The following is a 20,608-nucleotide window of genomic DNA, read 5'->3' as shown; positions in this document are numbered from 1 at the left end:
ATGTGCTGTAGGTCAGCGATAGCACTTTTCGTCGTGCTGGGTGCGGTCGTAGCCATTCTACTGTTGCGAGCGTTTCAGACGCCCAGCCGTGAGGAGAAATACGGGAGTGAGTACAGGCCCCTCACGCTAGCTCCCATCGGGTCGGAAGTGGAGTCGCACCTACGCCGAGGCACCAGCACTGTCTCCTCTCAACTTGACGATGCATCAACTGGGCTCAGCGGCGTCTCAATGTTGGGCCATCTTCAGCCCCGTATCCTGCTGTGGGCAGAGCCTGGCGAGAGACGTCCAGTTGAAGGTGTGCACCTTCCAGCCGAGGGCGAAATTGCGCTGCGCTACTGTTCGTTCGTTCTACAAAATGCCTTGCCCGATGCCGTTGTGGCAACTTTTCCCCCGGACTGTTACGTTACCAGAGACTACTCTCAGCTCAACCAAAGTGATGCCATCGTATTCGATGCATTTGCCGTTCACGGTACGATCCCACCGATATTCCGAGTCTCAAGCCAAGTTTGGGTTTTCTGGACTCATCATGGGAGTGCGCCTACTGCGGACCTCGGCAGCATGACCACTGATGCATTCAACTGGACAATGGGACGCCGCATGGACGCAGACGTCGCGATCCCTTACGGCCGTTGGACACGGAGAGAGAGGGCGGCTCCTCGTGACTTTGCAAAGAAGCGGCACGCAAAGAATGGTACCGCACTGTTCTTCACTAGCGACTGTGACCGCAAGGAAGACATGCAGGTGCTCACAGAAGTCATGGATGCCTTGCAGGGCTCGGCCATACGTGGATGTGGCGCATCTGATTGTGGTAGGTTCCAGCTGTGCGTGAGAGAGCATGCAGAGCAGTTCCACTTTCTCTTCGTCGCCAATTCGTCAGGCTGCTACGAACACCCTTTGGAGGCCATTTACGACGCCTTCAGGTATGACTTGATACCTGTTTACTTTGGGCAGAAGACCCTGGTTGGCCTGCCAGAACACTCCTTCGTGGATGCCTTTGCTATGGTACGGGCAACGGATATCATCGACTACCTGAGCGCGCTCCTCAAGGACTGGGATTTGTACTGCGCTTTCTTTAAGTGGAAAGAAGAGTATGTACTGAGTAGTCGGGACGATCTTTGCTACCTGTGCGACGCGCTGAAGAAGAATCTTCAGCGGAAGACCACGGATGTCGTCGCCTGGTGGAAGAAGAGCAACCTTTGTCCGCTGAACCACCGGATCAGCCAGGCACACAGCCAACCTCATGAAGCTTACGTCCATTGAGATGTGCTCATCCTTGCTCCATGCTGAGGCCCCAGCTTTTAATGAATGCTTAAGACACGCCTTTTAGTCCCCCACTAATAAACTGGCGTTCCTTACGCACTCTTGTGGTTTTCGCGGTTGTAACTTATGCGCTCTGACCGATTCCCGCCTCTTCGAGGCATTATGTAGAAAGTTTCGAATTTTAAACAAATAGCTTTAAATTAGAAAGGGACCGTGATATATTTAAATACGGTAGCAGTGCTCTTTGCCGCTTCACTCATGACTCCCTTTCTGGCTATTTGTACAGCCCATTAGCGAGCAGCAGCTTGTTTGTCACATCCTTAAGTGACGACAAATTGTGCTCGGTTCAGCTCATTTGTCTTAATTTCAGGCTCTTATCACATCCGTTTCTGAAACCTAGCTGACGCTTAAGTATATACGTTCACAGAGCAGTAGTTAATGGGGAATTATGGTACAGCAAGCGGCTTTCTGCAATTCAGCGTCAGTCTTGCGGTTAACCGGCATGCAGTGTGACGCCGTATGCACGCCGAAAATCTGAATATTTACTCACTGATAACATAGCGGTACATGCAGGCATCGAAGCTTGAAAGGTGGTAAGTTGTGGCAGGACCATACCTTTGAAAAACTGCTTAATCGCATACAATGCTTGTCTTTCGTGCGCTACGCGCGCATATTCCGCCTTCTTGTTCTCGTACAACAAATTCGGCGGGCCTGGAAGGCTTGACAAGGGAGAGGACGTCTCTTCAAGATTTTGGCACCGCTTGAAGGACGTTGCACCAGCCCTCATAGCCTCCTTTGAACCTAGGAGACCGCATCTGTAGTGCAGCTATCTTGGTGGCGCTACTGAAATAACAGCACTAGAACTGAGTTGGTGCCGCAGCCTAAAGTGGAAGGCACAAGAAATGAACGAGACATGAAACACACTTGTGAATTGAAGTATTACATAAGGGCGAGCGGAAAGATGAACTGTAAATGAACTGGAAAACTGGTATAGGTTTTGCCGTAGTTAAATCGCTCTTGGTTTTGGTTTGCTAGGCCATCGGCACGTCTGGACACGGTAATGGATACGGGTTAAGCTCCGATCGGGGTTAGGCTGATCTATCTGTTCGCGCTGCAGATGGAAGAAGACGACGACATGAAATGCACAGCGCGAAAGTGTGTTGCAGTTTTACACGAGGCGTGACTGGCTGCGGCCATAGGATAGTGCGCTCATGCGCTAGAAAGGAAAACGGGTCTGTTCGCGCCGCGGTGGGTTCTAAACGCATTCTTGACGACAAACGGCGCAGAAGACGAGAAAAGACAGACAAGCTCGAACTTACAACTGAATATTATTCGAAACATCGGTAGAAATATATAGGAATATGATAGGAAGGGGAAAAAGAAAGGCTGTGAAAAACACGGGACAAACAAATGCCTTACAAACCAAAGTCAACTAGTCAGAGGGTTGGGAAATAGCTAATCCCTTTTTTCGAGAGAGCGGCTTCAGATGTGCTTGCACAGTCACCGCTCATCCTATCTGCAGCTCCTCAAGTATTTCTCTTCTGATCTGAGTGCGATGGTTATCAATAACACATACTTTAAAACCAAGAGCACGGTCACGCCCCTCTTCGAAATCGCAGTCCCGACAGTGAATCGCAAGTTTATCGCTTCCTTGGTACATTATTTCCATGCTCACACAGTCGATCATTCATGCATCTTCCGCTCTGGAAAACTTAGGAACGGTAACATGACAATGACATCTTGTAGATGATACCATCCATGCAATCAATGTATTTGTTGACATGCCATGTGGGACAGCCTACATTTTCATTCCCCGATGGGTTCGTCAGCTTGCGAAGCCTGCATTCTCAGTTGATGGGGTGCCGAAAAAAGGGCGTTTACATTGACCTTTCGAGCGAACTTCATAATATTTGGTACAATGAGTGGATGTATGGCAAGGCCACTACGCTTTTCGGTTTTTTCTTCTTCAGCCACCTCACCGCAGTCATCGTATTGCTTTTGGAAGATTCCCACAGTCACACCACAAAGCAGAAGGGCGAGACAGCCGCTCGACTTCATTCGATTAATCTGCCTGGAAAAACTTTAGTCCATCAAATGCGGGCATGATTTTCTTAGGTCATTCCAAAGACAGGTCTCCAAGATAACCGTTTTTACGAGCTTAGTGTGCGCAAAATCGAAAGGTTGCAGCACTTTCTGGCATCGTGGTTCGTGCACCCAATGTGAACCCGAACACACAAGCCTGAAGTCCAGGAATCCAAAGCATGAACCATCGGGAGCCTCCTGGGTTAAAACAAGCCGGTCGAGGGCCGTCCTAAATATGGCGAAAGTGCGTGACGCTTCCTGTTCAAATCCATCGCCATCCATGTCTTGATGACACGACGCCATCTATAGGCCCTGTTCAGCTTAGGGACCTTCTGTCCTGCCTTAGCCTTGATCGTTTGCTCGTACATGACATGGGAATTGTGCAGGGCGGAACGGACACTTTGCCGGCCGGGCCTTGCAGCTGTCTTCTTCATGTGTCACATACCTGAAGGCAGTTCCATGATGTAGGTAAAGAATTACCTATATTATGCATGCCCCCCTTCCTGTTACATCTTGAACGTCTCGCGCTGCTGTTCTTCAAAATGTCTGTGTAGTTGGTTTTGCCATGCATTCATATTTCAAGTGGCTAAGTGGCTATGGCACTCGGCTGCTGACCCGAAAGACGCGGGTTCGATATCCGCCGCGGCGGTCCAATTTCGATGGAGGCGAAATTCTAGAGGCCCGTGTACTGTTCGATATCAGTGCACATTAAAGAACCGCAGGTTGCCTAAACTTTTGGAACCTTTCACTACGGCGTCCCACATAGTCCGAGTCAATCTGGGACGTTAAAATCCCATAAATAAACCAAGCATCTATATTTCGGCTTTTAATACGTTCGCCGTTTTGTCGAGGCTTGAGTTCTTGTACAGCCTCATGTCTCATTTTCTTCTTCTTGGGGCACCCTCCGAGAACGGAAAGCGTCGCATGCATGCCTATGCAACCATACAACATGTAAGTCTGATAAAGCAGGTCAAAGTGCCTGCCATTTCGTCGTCTCAAAGAGAACAGCGTGCCGTTGCACACGATTTCAGCAAACAATGTGTACTTTGCTGTCACTGGCTGGACTACAGTCGTCCTCAAATAAACTGAATATTGAATGCAACGAGCTGGTACCTCGCTTCTTGAAAAATTCCTAAAGTACGTTCAAATAAACACGATCAAGCATGATACTTACCACTGGAAAGATTCGAGAAACGACGAGAAGGCGGTGTACGAATAGGGGAGCATATGCATACTTGTAGTGTCTATTAGTCCTTAGTCCTTGTCTAATTGGGCTGTTACAATAGTCCTCGGAACCGCCAGCTAGCCCAGCTGTCTGCCACATGCGCGTTCGAATCAGTGCCAAAATAATACGCTGTAAAACACTCACATCGACCCACATATTGCTCATGGCCAGCCAAGCTAGCAGCATAAAGGGGTACGCGCCTTTGCACTACATCGGCACTATAATTAGGCAAGAGCATAAAATAAATGGAGGGCCGATTTCTAGCAACACAGGCTGTAATACCAAAAATCGCAGACGAAAAGTCAAGTTTTGTGCAACTTGGACTCAAATAAAGCGGTGGATAAGATTCTCTAGAATGGAATAAGCGGGCGAGTGAAATTCCGTTAAGGTTGATTATGAGCTGGAGCAACATGTTAAGGAGGCACTGTTTAAGGCTAAAGGGAAAGTCATTCCGAGAACGGGTGGCACAACCGGGATTGACTAGTACAGACTGATCAGGATAACGCTTGTTGTACTGTGTTTTAGCGACGGAGAACTAAAATTTAAAAAAAAAAATGTACTCCTTAAGGTATAGAGATGAATGTGACGGCATTGTAGTACCAGCATAGGCCGACATCAGACAAGAGCTTTGTAATTTTAACTAGTACGCGAGCTCATTAAATTATAATCGTTAACTTTCTAACTATTACAGTTAGCCGCCAAGTTGCAATTAGAGATTCGTAGTCGGACGTTAGTAACAGCCATATCACTTTCTAAAATTTAGAAAACACGATTAAACTCCGCGCTATGGGTGGAAAAGAAAGTGGTATGGTTTTAATGTAGTTCAACCGAATCGACATGCGAAAGCCTGTGTTTAGTCCAGTTTGTTCATGGTTTTTGCTTTTCTCGGTCGTCGGAACATTTGGCGACGAATTAGTCCGATAGTTGTGTTAGTTGATGAAGACAACGACGTGCAACGCAGAGCGCGAGAGTGTGTTAGTTTAACACGAGGCGTGTTCGGGTGCGGCGCTAGCCTAGTGCTCTCGTGCAGTGGCCAGCGAAGCTGATCTGTTGACATCGTCGCGCGCTGGGAGCCATCTTGAAACCAGCCAAAAGACGCAACACAGCTAGGAGAAAAGAACACGACACGAGTGAAATTTTAATCAAGGGGATAGGCAAAAGAAAACTCGCACAAAGGTGCGCACGCACACATGACCCAAAGCAGTGAAAGGGGGATAACAAATGGCAATCACCGCTGTGCAAGTACACCGACTAAAAATGCAAATTCCTTCCTGTGAAGCCTGACAGACGGCTTTGCCACACACGTATCCTTAGTCTTAGTGATATAGTATTCCTCAACTTACTCTGTGCATTGATTTTTGTCACTTCCATAAACTACTGGAGTGTCACATATGTGGACTCGCATCATTGCGGGAGTTTTCTTTTGCTTCTTTCCTTCATTAAATTTCAGTCCTGCCTTGTCTCGTGTTCTTATTTCTCAGTTCTTTTGCCTGTTTTAGCCGGTTTCAAGATGACACAATACCAACTTGCCCATTCTTCAGCTTTGTTGAAATTGAAGGGGAAGTTGTTTATGAACGATATACCATACCACTCCACTATGACAACCAATATATCCGCAGATCTCGCCTGGGGAGGCTTGCAGTGTTTTGTTAATGTTTTTGCTATCGTCAACGTTCCCCATTGGTTTTTTTATGGCAGCTTTAAATTCCTAATGCGTGCGAAGGATAAACTTTAAAAGAGAGGTTTTGCTACGGATCGTAAGATTTGCCTATCACCTTCAATATTTCAATAAGAGTATCTTACAATATTTCACAGTTGCCTCCCAATTAAAATTGGTGTCCAAGAATCCTAGACTTGAACACGACAAAATGGCGCGCGCCAGAACAGAACACACGACAAACAGTACAGCGACTAAACAACAAAGAGGAAAAACAACATGACGACAATACCGCGCAGCGCAGTACGGTGTTCCGCTGTGGGAAGGGCGAACTGTAAACGAGTCATAAATCCCAAATGGTAAACCAAAGTCCACTTTGCAGCGCCGTTGTTAGATTATAGTTTAGGTTAAAAAGATTTTCTGCCTGTCATGTACGCGCTTTCCTTCAAATGACCTCTAGTTTTTCAAAGGCTTTATGAACTGATTGTCTGAGGACGAGAGCGCAACCTATCGTTTAGCTATTTTGAGTCGTACGGTTCATGCGCAAACATCATATTTCACTGCGATTCCCCAAACTCCAAAATTCCAGGACTCCAAAAGTTCTCCAAAGTTTACGCAGACAGTTGAACTAGAGTGGAAAAATAGAGTGGAACTAGAATGGAACTAGGGTGCAGAAAAATAATGGCAGCGAATATCCGGTCCAGTTTCATTTCCTTGGGGGCCTGGTTCTGCTTGTAAAATACAAAGAAAAAACTAGATCTATAAAGCTTATAGTAAGCGAGGACAACAAACCACTAGTTCTGACGCACTCCTCAAGCAATGCTGCACTGTGCTGCGCTTCGCTGCTTGCCGTCATGCTGCTTTTTTCCTGTGCTGTCTTGACGCATGCTGCTCTCTTGTTTCTGTCATCATGGCACCCTCTGGCGCGCTATCGTCGAAATGCGGCCGTGAAAGCCAGAATTTGTTTATCCACAGCGACGAGGGATTGCTTTTGCAAAATTTTAAAGTATGATATGACTAGTGCTAACGGCGTGCTGAAAATCTGTAACCTAAGCTTGGCGCCTAACTGTAAAAACTAAAAATTGAACTATTATAAATCAGTTGACTTACTAGTTAACATGACTGACACTTTTCTCAACTTATGTCCGGTACCTGCGCCAGGTACAGGAACGGACATAAGTAAACGGAGGACGCTATTCCGCTCTAAGCACATCTATGCCGTCTCTATCGGAAATGTAAAAACTATGTTTGTGCTTGGGAAAGCGCACTAGCGTCCTCTACCAGCATGCACATACCACAACTGGCAGTTTCAATTAGGCAACGCACGAAAACGTTTTGAATGCAATAGCGTGCTCCACATTTACTTTCGTCCTCATCTGCACAAGTATGAAAGTACAGGAGGCAGGCATGAGCAGTGCATACGCAGCCTCGTTGCGCGTAGTTATTTTCCTCATACAGAAGACAAGAATGTTTCAGGTACATCGAAATAAGTTCAAAGAACCGCCGACCTTGTCCGGCATTCGTTTTAGTACCGTGGAGATCCGAACGGCTCGATACTTTCTTCTATTGCAGAAATCGCCTAATCTTGAAGAATTCTAGACATGGGTTTTCCCCCCTCTTCCTATTCTTCAAAAACATAATAACCTGCTGTCATCGTTGCACCATGTATGGGACATCACAGGTCAGCATAGACAAACTTACAAATATCGAGCTGCATGGCTTTGCGACGTGTTTATGTTTTCCACGATATTCCCTGAAAGATTTCCCTCTTTTCGACGATAAGATAGAGTTGAATGTCGACCATGCGATCCCTCGACCACGAAATAAAAGGATGCCCGGCACACAAGTAGAATTCTAAAAGCAGTGCTGAAAATGACAAAAGCATCATGAGGTATGATTCAAGCCATTCCAAGCTCGTTAAAGGAAGTGTTCACCTTTCCCGCAAGTCACAGAGAATTTTGCAGTCCTGTGAATGCAAAATAACAGATAGTATCAGAGTGCAAATAGGGAGGCTACCTGATAGTGGCTTTCCTAATAGTGCGATATTGTCAGGGTCACAAAAAGATGAAACAAGATTTGAGTGAACCAGGGAAGAAAGAACAGGCTATCACGATACCACATGTTCATAAAGCAGCGCACGGAGTGAAAGAGGTTTATGATTAATGGTTTATAGGGGTTTAATGTTCCAAATCGACTCAGGCTATGAGGAACGCTGTGGTGATGATGGTGATGCTGAATTTTTATGGCGCAAGGGAAGCTTTGGCCAAAGAGAGCCATGGCACAAGGTAGTTTTCATTGCACAAGGTGGAGGGCTCCGGAAATTTTGACCACCAGGGGTTCTTTAGCGTGCACTGATATCACACAGTACACGGGCCTCTAGATTTTCGCCTCCATCGAAATTCAACAGCCGCGGCCGGGATCGAAACCGCGTCTTTCGGGTCAGACGACGAGCGCCATAACCACTGAGCCACCGCGGCGCCCGGACAGAAAGGGAGCAAGCAAGAACGAAGGAAAGATTGTCTTCAACGCACCAAGAAAATTGATAGGCCTATACAGCAAGGCCAACGCGAAAGAAAAGCGTGAAATACACAAAGAATGTGAAATTGGGCACGGAAGAAGGTTCACTGAATGCAGGCAAAATATTGGAAAGTATGGCAGAAGTGTCCACACGTGGCTAAAAGAGCATCATAACGACCGCAGTGAAATTACCCACCCCAGAAATATAGCTTCGCATTGTAAGCGACGCAAAGGAAAATGCGGACCACCAGATGAATTCGAGGAAAATTCCCCAGAACTACCGTTCTACATCTTGCTTATACATATTAAATCACAGGCAGTTAAAACTCGGGTCAGCAGTTGGGAAAGTCTGCAGAAGAGGGACTAGTCGCTCACGATTACACAGTTCTATCCATATATTATGTAAAAAAAATGACAGGTCATGCTGTGCAAGAGCAAGGCTTGAATGCGATTGGAAACAATTGACCACACTAACGACTGCTATGCTCAAGCACTGCCACCACTGCCACTATGCACCACCTTGTTTACACCGCATCATTCTTCTTTTGTTGCTTTATTTTTCTTAATCTCTAAATTTGCTATTTTTTTTCCACTGCTGCTGCCTCGCCGCACAGACTATGTTCCCCTCTATCCACAAGCAACATGACACTCGTCGTGGTTATGAATAAAGAGAAATAAGATCGTCGTGGCTATGACGTTACTCGCTTCTCAAGGCAAATTCCTGGCTTCGAATACTACCCGTGGAACTTTTTTTCCTGGTAGCTACGACCTGGTAGCCACGATCGCCTGTGCATTTTTTTTCTTGCCAGTTAGCAACCTCGGTTTCCAGGCTTCCATTTAAATATAGTTGGAAACTTCCTTTCACCTGATGTGTCCCGCGTAGGCTGTCGTATAATCATTCTACCCCCAGTATTTGATTTTTCTCTACCCTTGCTTGGAGCTTTGTTCTGACAGCCTGCATCGCAAACCTGTACAGCAAGTGTTTTCACCGAAGGGGAACAACTTTTGATAACAGGTAATAAGGCTGACACTAACACTGCAGCCATTTCGGTTGGTTGGGACAACAAACGCAAACTTACAACTGCTTATTAATCTTCGATGACATATTTTATACAAATATGATATCGCGATCATAAGAAACGTCATGCGTGAATTCAAGCAGTTTAGTCGTCCTCATTTCTTAACCGCTCTAGTGCGATCATATCGACCGCGGCTTTCGTGAATTGGATTGATAGATCGCTTACACACGTTCGTTCATCTGCAGTTGCAATCAAAAACGCTTCCACAATCTCTCTTTCGTCTCTCTTTTTCACGCCCTACCGTCTCTGTTCTTTCAAACGGTGGCCAGAACGGTATTCAGCACGTTGCCATCGAAAACGCTTATTAATGCGATAGCGTAAAGCTCCTGTTGTCCAGAAAATTCGTTGTCGGCGCCTGCGTTGTTAGCGAAAAATCTCGAGCATGACTCTGGCAGGTGGTGCCCAGGAAGCAAACTAGGAGGCAGGTGGGTCACCTAGGTCACGCGACCTTGCGGCGTCATCACAACTTGCCCATCGGAAAGCGAGCAAACTGTCCACAGTGACAATTGGCAGTTAAATTAATGACTGGTCGCTCAGGAAGACAAACCTGCGCCGCGAAAGGCCCACCGCTGGTGGCACCGTCATAGTAGGCCAGTGGCAGGAGGGGTATGTGGACTCCCAGGGATATATGAATGTGAAGTAGAAAATGAGCCTTTGCATATATGGGAATTAATTATGATATCGCGTCATACCCTCAAGGCAGAGCTTAAGTGTCCCTTCCAATTTTTGGCATCATCTAGACTTCGCACAAGCTCTGAGCACTCAGGACACTATACTATACTTGGAGCGCGCACCACTCCCAGCAGCGCAATCGCCACAACGTCTTTGCGGGGGCTACTTCTCGACGTGCCGTCACCGCCTATAACGCTGTAGCCGTCGCTATACCGAGGTATCCGTATACCGAGGTATCCGTGTTTTACGCTTTATGTACACCTCCGACACCACATTCATCGTTAAACTCTCTCGAGTCCTCGCTGCCATACCCGTTGCCGTCGCCAGTGTCACCTGAGTTCCTTCTAGCCCTTGCCGACCTGCCCAACGACGAAAATGGTGAGATAAGCAAGACGCGGCGTGTCGCGAAGACAGTGGCAGATGGCAACGTTATCACAAACGTGGTGGCACTCTGGCAGTTTTGAAGTGAAAGCTTCACAACGGCAGATTTTCAAGAGGGTAGTGTAGTTCCGTTTATCACCTTGAAAAGCTTTAGAGGTCAAACCGTGGAGCAAAGTCACGTAGGCCGTGGTGGCGCACATATGCCAAACCAAGGTGGTGGGCCACCCCCAAATCTCTTGAAGGTCAAGGTCAAAGGTTGAAGAGCTGGGAAAATTTGCGATACTGTACGACGGTGACGTCATATAAAAGGAATTTCAGTAAACAGGCACATCACTCATGGAGATATATACTCTGTTTGACAACGGGGGCGGAGAAACCGTCTGTGACGTCCGATGGAGAGCTGTGTATATATACCAACGGCGGCCGGGGGGGGAGGGGGGGGTAGACACCGCTTTTGCGACGGGGGAGGAAAACATCCCCGTCGTGATAGCGCGCCGTAAAGCGAAGCTTCAACGTTTCAATGAGGCTAGGAAGAAACGCCATGCCAAAAGACAGACGCAGAACGTGAGACACGCGTCGAGAAACGAAGGAAGAGTGCTACTGCGAAGAAACAGCAGAAAGTACTTCAGGCGGTATGTCTAACCAGCGACGCAGAGTTGGAGGTTTCTTTCGCTTCTCACCAGGTTTAATCAAAGCTAAACCACAGCTAATTTCTTTTTAAATGCTGCACGTGCAATCAGATATTCTGAACAACATCTGAGGTTTGCCTATTGGCCACTTGGCCGTGATGATGAATTAGCAGTCGTAACGTGGCTGATAGTTCGCCTAAGCCTGGCCGGCTTAGTGAGCCCGTGAGCCCGCAATGACAAGCGCTGTTTTCCGCGTGGCAGTGTGTACGCTCACGCGCCCCTCGTGTTGTGTTTCATTTCGACAAATTTGGCGCCTAGTGTACCCGGACGACCCGGACGAATATCTGCAAATAGAGTACTGTCGTGCGCTCGCACTTGTACGTAGGCCAGTGACTGTGAAACTGCTGCACTGACGCGGCCATATACAATGCGCTCCTCTGAACGGCCAGAGACAGACAGGTCGCTCATGGAAGAGCGGAGCAACTTCGCAACGGGCACAACTTTAGTGCGGTAGAACTATTAGGGGCATTTTCCGATTTCGGGCATACGTGCGCACGTCCCTGAAGCCTGTTTTGTGGCAGGCGGCCCACCTGCCCACCGGGTTGTGGGCAACCTGCCAGATGTGTACATTTGGTGTTTACTCTTGGCAGGCCTTCAAGGTAAATGCCTTCATGATAAAAGCCTTTAGGCAAATGGTCTTTGCGGCAAAGGCCTTTAGGGTGAAGGCCTACGTGGTTAATGCCTCCCAGATAAAGGCCTTTAGACAGATCTTTAAACCATAGGCCTTTCGGGCAAACTCCTTTAACACGTAAGGGTCGTAAGTATACCCATGGTAACCAGTGTTAATGCATGATATTCCGCGCTTAGCCATTTTAAACAGTGTGCTATTTTTTTTTTACCTGCTGACAAGACCCTGTCTTATTGCAGCTATTACTTGAGTTCCGTACAGTCGGGAGTAAAAAAGATTAGCACAATGGTGTCACCGCAGCAGCGAAAATCGCACTATTCGACAGGCGCGGTGCCGTGCTTTGCGAGCACACCTGGCGCTTTTGTTACCGGCGTGTTCGTAACCGAAGCGTCGAGCGCTGCTCTCTGCCGCAACGGTGGCACGTCACTGGTGCTAATCTTTTTTAATCGAGGCTGTACAAAAAGATATCAACTGCGTTGCCCTGTCACCTTGCAATTGGCTCTTGTTTGTCCAGAAGACGTCATGGAAGAACCTCGCACTTCTTAATGTTCAAGTAGCGGCTAATTGTGATGATCAAGTTTGTGCTAGAGGATTTAAAGAAATAGATACAACTTGCTGTTTGTTCTTTATTCGTGTTTGATGCAGGCAGGCTAAATTGAACGAGTCAGCAGGTGGCGCGAAAGAACCTTCGAAGCCAGTAATTAATCTAAATATATCTGGGCCATCTATAATAAGCAACCGCTGGTAAGTTTTGTTAATGGCCTAATTAATTCTGTCGTTTGGTTGATACAAGATAGTCCGCAATGGTGCCCTAGAAAATTCAGCATCTGCTTCGCTTGATAGAGGTGTGGGGTTCGATCTCCTCGGACGCTGGGTACCCACCAGTGATAGACTCGGTAAAAGCTTTCCGCTATCATAATGCTCGGCTTAGTAGAGGTGAAATGCATGGAAATTGAATCTTCCACCCTACCTTGCGTAGACGAACAAACATCAATTGTCATGGTGTTCTTTGGCCAAAGCGGTCTTTGAGACATAAAAACGCATCATCATCATGATCATCATCACCATCATAGATCATGGAATGCAACAGAAATGAAATTATGCCTCCCAGCACAAAACGCAGTGAAAAGACAGCATAGTGCACAATGCAGAACAACTCAAGGTTTCAGATAAACCGCCGCCGCGGTGGCTGAGTGGTTATGGCGCTCGGCTGCTGGCCCGAAACACGCGGGTTCGATCCCGGCCGCGGCGGTCGAATTTCGGTGGAGGCGAAATTCTAGAGGCCCGTGTGCTGTGCGATGTCAGTGGCCGTTAAAGAACCCCAGGTGGTCGAAATTTCCGGAGCCCTCCAATACGGCGTCGCTCATAGCCTCAGTTGCTTCGGGACGTTAAACCCCCAATATCCTAAACCAAACCGTTGCAAATAAACCCATTGTTAGTTTTTAAGAAGTTACTTTCAGCGCACTTTCCGAACAACTCTATGCAATTAAAAAAACGGTCACAGAACGTTGCCAATGACATCGCACGATTATCACGCACTTCACAGAGAAAAGATAAAAAAGGGAAACACACGGCTCTCTACTACTTCAATGCTTTTTATATTGTTAACAATTGTTTTTATTGGGATCTTGTGGAGGATGGATTGTTCGAATCGGTACAGGAAATTTATTTCCCTTATGTCGCGCGGGAAGAAGTTCTAGGGCTATGTCGTTGTTAGAAGATACGAATACTTAAGCGTATTTATTTTTTGCATTTATAGGAAGGAAGTGTCCAGGGTGACTGCCTCGAACAGGACGAGATGTTCTTTTTTGAAGATAGCACATTCTTCGACGAAGTTAAATAGAACTTTGCTCATCAAATAAAGAAATTTTTGCCTGGCGACTTGTCATCGCTGTGAAAGTGGGGTCAAGTTTAGTTTAGCAAGAAGTTATGTGACTGAGTCTGTTGAATCGAGTTTTTGTAGTATGAACCGTTCTACTTTCCTTTGATTGTTGCCGCCGTGGTGGCTCAGTGATTATGGTGTTTGTCTGCTGGCCCGAAAGCGGCGGTTTCGATCCCGGCCCCGGCGGTCGCATTTCGATGGAGGTGAGAGGCTAGAGACCCGTGTACTGTGTGATGTCAGTGCACGTTAAAAAACCCAAGATAGTCGAAATTATACGGAACCTTAGATTGTGACGTCCCACGTTATCCTCAGGCGCTTTTTGACGTTCGACCCCATAAACCAACCCTTTGGAACTTCTGAATTCTAGCTATTATTTTGCCTCAACGCTTCAGATAGATAGATTATGTGTTCCAATTATTATTATTCAGATAGAACACTTCCGAACTCAACCTTGTGCCTTGTGGCGCACTAGTGTCGAATATGCAGTTAGTCTGAGAGTCGCAGGTGAAAGTCTGAGCTTATGTTTCAAATACTTAAGTTGACGCTTAGGTGATGCGCAATTATTATTTACGTGCCGTTTTCAATTAAAATCCTCACATGTGGCCGCGCGTAAACATTTGAACTTACGAACACGTGCTGTACGCTTTCCGACTAACCCGTAATTAAAGGGTAAAATATTTGTGTTCATATCAATCCGCGCAAAAACTATTTTAGCATGATTTATTTTCGTTTTCCATCCACACCTAGATGTTGTGGAAAAGCGGGAAATTGTTTATGATTTTTTTCATAGTAAGATTCTAATATAACAATCGATATATCCGCAAACCTGCCTTAAGCAAACTTGCATTTTTTTGCTATTAATATTGAAGCAGGTAGACGACGACGACGACAGCGAGCGATCTAACGTGTGGAAGGAGACGAATACGACAACGAAGTTCTGGCTCTGTTGTCGGTGCCGCTGGTAGCTGTACCCTTCGCTTGTGTAAAAAACTACACACACACACACACACACACACACACACACACACACACACACACACACACACACACACACACACACACACACACACACACACACACACACACACACACACACACACACACACACACACACACACACACACACACACACACACAATATATATATATATATATATATATATATATATATATATATATATATATATATATATATATATATATATATATATATATATATATATATATATATATATATATATATATATAGGTAGTATAAGAGGGATCTCGCACAGTTTCCGCCCTCGCCGTTAGATGACGTTCTACGTCACACTCGCGGTACAACAGGACGTGCTACGTCCACCGCTATGGTCGAGGGTGGCGCTGGTGAACACTCTCAAGGTTCGCTTACACGCAGTAAACATAAATACCCACGAAAGCAGCAGATTGGACAGCCGTCGCCGTAGCTCAGTTGGTAAGAGCACCGGACGCGATATTCGGAGGTCGTGGGCGGCATGGTTGTTTTTTCTGCTGCTTTATAAGTAATTTTTTTAAACCGATTGATTGGCACTACAAATAAAAAAAAAGATTAAAAACATTCCCTGTGCCCCTTGGTTTCCGTGACTGTTGGCTTCCTTAATATGTTTGTCAAACGAGCCTCTCATTTCCTTTACCTTGTCTGCTAATAAGCTTAACGGGGGTCTCGGTTCTGGCAGTCTTGTTGCCATAGGTAGTATAAGAGGGCTCTCGCACAGTTTCCGCCCTCGCCGTTAGGTGAGGTTCTACGTCACACTCGCGGTATAACATGACGTGCTACGTCCACCGCTATGGTCGAGGGTGGCGCTGGTGAACACTCTCAAGGTTCGCTTACACGCAGTAAACATAAATACCCACGAAAGCAGCAGATTGGACAGCCGTCGCCGTAGCTGAGTTGGTAAGAGCACCGGACGCGATATTCGGAGGTCGTGGGTTCGGATCCCACCGGCGGCATGGTTGTTTTTCTGCTGCTTTATAAGTAATTTTCTTTAAACCGATTGATTGGCATTACAAATAAAAAAAATGATTTAAAACATTCCCCTATGCCCCTTGGTTTCCGTGACTGTTGGCTTCCTTAATATGTTTGTCAAACGAGCCCCTCCTTTAATTTACCTTGTCTGCTAATAGCTTAACGGGGGTCTCGGTTCTGGCAGTCTTGTTGCCATAGGTAGTATAAGAGGGCTCTCGCACAGTTTCCGCCCTCGCCGTTAGGTGAGGTTCTACGTCTCACTCGTGGTATAACAGGACATGCTACGTCCACCGCTATGGTCGAGGGTGGCGCTGGTGAACACTCTCAAGGTTCGCTTACACGCAGTAAACATAAATACCCACGAAAGCAGCAGATTGGACAGCCGTCGCCGTAGCTCAGTTGGTATGAGCACCGGACGGGATATTCGGAGGTCGTGGGTTCGGATCCCACCGGCGGCATGGTTGTTTTTTCTGCTGCTTTATAAGTAATTTTCTTTAAACCGATTGATTGGCATTACAAATAAAAAAAAAGATTTAAAACATTCCCCTATGCCCCTTGGTTTCCGTGACTGTTGGCTTCCTTAATATATTTGCCAAACGAGCCATTCATTTAATTTACCTTGTCTGCTAATAGCTTAACGGGGGTCTCGGTTCTGGCAGTCTTGTTGCCATAGGTAGTATAAGAGGGCTCTCGCACAGTTTCCGCCCTCGCCGTTAGATGACGTTCTACGTCACACTCGCGGTATAACAGGACGTGCTACGTCCACCGCTACGGTCGAGGGTGGCGCTGGTGAACACTCTCAAGGTTCGCTTACACGCAGTAAACATAAATACCGACGAAAGCAGCAGATTGGACAGCCGTCGCCGTAGCTCAGTTGGTAAGCGCACCGGACGCGATATTCGGAGGTCGGGGGTTCGGATCGCAGCGGCGGCATGGTTGTTTTTTCTGCTGCTTTATAAGTATTTTTCTTGAAACCGATTGATTGGCACTACAAATAAAAAAAGATTAAAAACATTCCCCTATGCCCCTTGGTTTCCGTGACTGTTGTCTTCCTTAATATATACGCCTCCCATCAAACATTACCACCGGCCATGCCATCGCTCGTTCTTTCTTCCCCTCGTGACCGTGGGACATTTTCTGGCACCGACCGCGTTAACGTCGACGACTGGATCCACATGTACGAACGCGTGACTACCAACAACCTATGAGATCCGACCCTTATGCTCGCAAATGTCATCTTCTATCTAAAAGACATAGCCCGAGTCTGGTACGAAACTCACGAAGAGGATTTGACCAGCTGGGACGCCTGCAAGCAGAAACTGCGCGAACTGCTTGAACGGACGCTCGGCCGAACACTCCCCGCTAAAAGGGACCTTCCATCCCGAGCTCAAACTTCTACGGAATCTTATGTTTCGTACATTCAGGACGTGTTGGCCTTCTGTCACAAAGTTGACAATAGCATTCCCGAATCTGACAAAGTGGGCCACGTGATGGGGGATCACCGACGATGCCTTCTACTTTCACGTCTACAAAAACTGCACTACAGTCGACGGCATTATTAAGGAATGTCGATGCTTCGAGGAAGCCAAAAGCAAGCGTATTAGCCAGCCGTACACACGCCTCCCCAAAACGGCTGCGACTTCCTCCCGTGAAGACCTGCTGCAAAGGCCAACTCCAGCGCCTCCAGAAAATCTGACCAGGATCATTTGATGCGAACTCGAAGCTATGTCCGCTGCCCCCCCCCCCCCCCTGCATCTACGTGATGGCGACAATCACTTGCTCACCATCTCTCTGGTACAAACCGTCGTCCGTCAAGAGCTAGCAAACCTTGGTCTCCAGCCTGTCTGCCCCGTACGTCATTCACCACCACCCGATATCACTGCGATTACTACTGGACGACCTTCGTACTTCACTCCACGTCGACGTAACCGTAACGAGTTGCGGACAACCAACGACAGGCCCATTTATTTCCTCTGCCACTGCATTGGCCACATCTCCCGTCAGTGTCGCAATTATTGGTCTCGTCGTAGCACATGCAGTCCTGTAAGCTCTCACCGCAACGACGAAGAGCCCAGCCACTTCACGCCCCCTCCAGCCCAGCACAGTGCTACCGTCTACTGCCAGATTCCCCGCTCCAGCCGCTCCCCATCCCCCTTGCGACGGCAGTTTCGTTCGGCCCAACACCGTCGCTCGTCTCCTGGCCCCTACGGACGCCCGCAAGAGACAAACTAGACGCTGCAGCGTCTGGAGGTGATGCTGCAGTACAGCCCCAGTCCCAAAATCCTCGATTAGCCTTTCGCGCACAACATTATTTGCTCGCCATTCATGTCGATGGAGTACCTGTGAGAGCCCTGATCGATACGGGCGCGCACGTATCCGTCATGAGTACAACCCTACGACGCCGCCTCAGAAAAGTACTGACCCCCGAACCCACAGCCGTTCTCCGCGTTGCCGATGGCGGAATGCCTCCTGTGGTTGAACTATGCACAGCACGTGTGACCATATCCGGCCGCCATACGTCCGTTCTATTATCTGTTCTGGACCAGTGCCCTCATGAAGTCATTCTTGGCCTCAACTGCCTGTCTGAGCATTCAGCCCTCATCAAAGCGAGACCAGTGTTGTTCAGCTTGACATTCCTCATTCTGCTGAGTCGCCGTCCCCAGTTAAACCTCGTCTTTTTGCTGTCGACTTTGTCCGTCTACTGCCTCAAGCCGCAACTTACATTTTTTTCTCATCTGTTCCCCCTGACCCTGATGGTCACTACGTAGTTGCTCCGGAGCTTGACGTCGCCCTCACGCGAAGCAATTGCGTTTGCGCACACTGTCTTTACAATGTCGGAAAACCGAGCATACCTTCCGGTCCTGAACTTTGGCTCGTCCATCCAACCGCTCCCGCCAGGCATCTCACTCGCCACGCTGTGCTGTGCTGGCGAATGTGTCATATCAGTTTTGGACAGATGCTTACCTTCCACTCATCAATGCCTGTTGCCTGTGGCCACATCACCAGAGAAACCAACGGACGACTACACCGACATGATCGCTTCTGATCTACCGCCGATGCAAGCTCACGATCTTAGGTGCCTCTTAACACCTTTTCGCGACATCGGCGACTTTGATGCACGTGTTTTGACTCGTACCTCTGTGGTGATGCCTCGCATAAACACCGCCGATGCCGCTCCTCTCTACAGACGTCCGTACCGAGTGTCCAGCGCTGAACGCACCGTCATAAATCAAGAGGTGGACAAGATTCTCGCAGAAGACATCATCGAGTCATCGTCAAGCCCTTGGGCTTCACCAGTCGTCCTAGTAAAAACGAAAGAGGGCAGCTGGCGCTTCTGCGTTGATTACAGGTACCTCAACCGCATCACAACAAAGTACTTATATCCTCTCGCAATGATTGATTATGCATTAGATTGCCTGCACGGCGCCAAATGTTTCTCTTGAATTGATCTTCGATCGGGTTACTGGCAAATTGCCGCTGATGAAAAGGACCGAGAAAAGACCGCGTTAGTGACGCCTGATGGCTTATACCAGTTTAAAGTCATGCCGTTCGCGCTCTGTAACGCGTGGGCTACCTTTGAACGAATGATGAACCCCCTCCTTCGAAGCTTTATGTGGTCTACCGGCCTCTGCTACCTAGACGATGTTGTGGTTTTCTCGCCTACTTTTGCCATGCACCTCGAACGCCTCTCCAGTATTATGACAGTGTTCCGTAATGCCGGACTCCAGCTTAACTCATCAAAATGCAAATTAGGTCACCGCGAACTCACTATTTTCGGACACCTTGTTGACGCTTCTGGTGTACACCCAAATCCAGTAAAAATTACAGCCGTGAAAGACTTTCCTCTTCCAAGGTCGTCGAAAGATGTGCGCAGCTTTGTCGGCTTGGGCTCATATTTTAGTCATTTTATCAAAGATTTCGCCGGCATCGCTCGTCCTCTCACCGGCCTTCTAAATAACGACATCCTCTTTATCTGGGGCCCTGCTCAAGAGTACTCATTTTCCTCCTTCATTCATTTGCTGACCACTCCGCCCATCTTAGCCCATTTTTACCCGTCGCCTCCAAGAGAGGTTCACACCGACGCCTCCGGATATGGGATCGGCGCCGTGCTAGCCCAACGTCAAGAGGGTCAAGATCGAGTCATCGCTTATGCCGGCCGCCAACTTTCCGCCGCAGAGCAAAATTACTCCATTACTGAGCGCGAGAGTCTCGTCCTTTTCTGGGCAGTAGCTATATTCAGACCTTACCTGTTTGGCCGTTCATTCGCTGTTGTCACTGATCACTACGCTCTCTGTTGGCTGTCTTCACTAAAAGATCCCACCGGTCGCCTTGGTCGCTGGGCATTGCGCTGCAAGAATATTCATACTCCATCGCGTACAAGTCAGGGCGTCATCACCAGGACGTTGACTGTTTATCCCGATACCCTGTAGAGCCACCTGACCTAGAAGACGCTGAGACCATGTCCTACCTCTTAGCTATCTCAGATTTCACTGATATCGCCAACGAACAGCGCCACGACACATCTGTGCAACCTATATTTGATGGCCTTCGC

The 20,608-nt window shown here is 47.7% G+C and overlaps 1 protein-coding gene and 1 non-coding gene across 2 annotated transcripts; both read left to right on the top strand.

Moving 5' to 3' along the window:
- LOC144120578 (alpha-(1,3)-fucosyltransferase C-like) lies at positions 1 to 1,260 on the top strand. The gene has a single exon (XM_077653147.1). It carries the CDS (start codon positions 1 to 3, stop codon positions 1,258 to 1,260), a length of 1,260 nt encoding a protein of 419 aa, XP_077509273.1.
- Positions 1,261 to 16,440: 15,180 nt separating this feature from the next.
- On the top strand, positions 16,441 to 16,514 carry TRNAS-GGA (transfer RNA serine (anticodon GGA)). Its single transcript has one exon. It is a non-coding gene; the product is annotated as a tRNA-Ser (tRNA).
- Positions 16,515 to 20,608: the final 4,094 nt, after the last annotated feature.

Source organism: Amblyomma americanum, chromosome 1 (genome assembly GCF_052857255.1).
Source record: "Amblyomma americanum isolate KBUSLIRL-KWMA chromosome 1, ASM5285725v1, whole genome shotgun sequence".
Lineage (NCBI taxonomy): Eukaryota > Metazoa > Arthropoda > Arachnida > Ixodida > Ixodidae > Amblyomma > Amblyomma americanum.
Note: the sequence above shows the minus strand (reverse complement) of the source record. Positions and strands in the feature narration are given on the sequence as shown.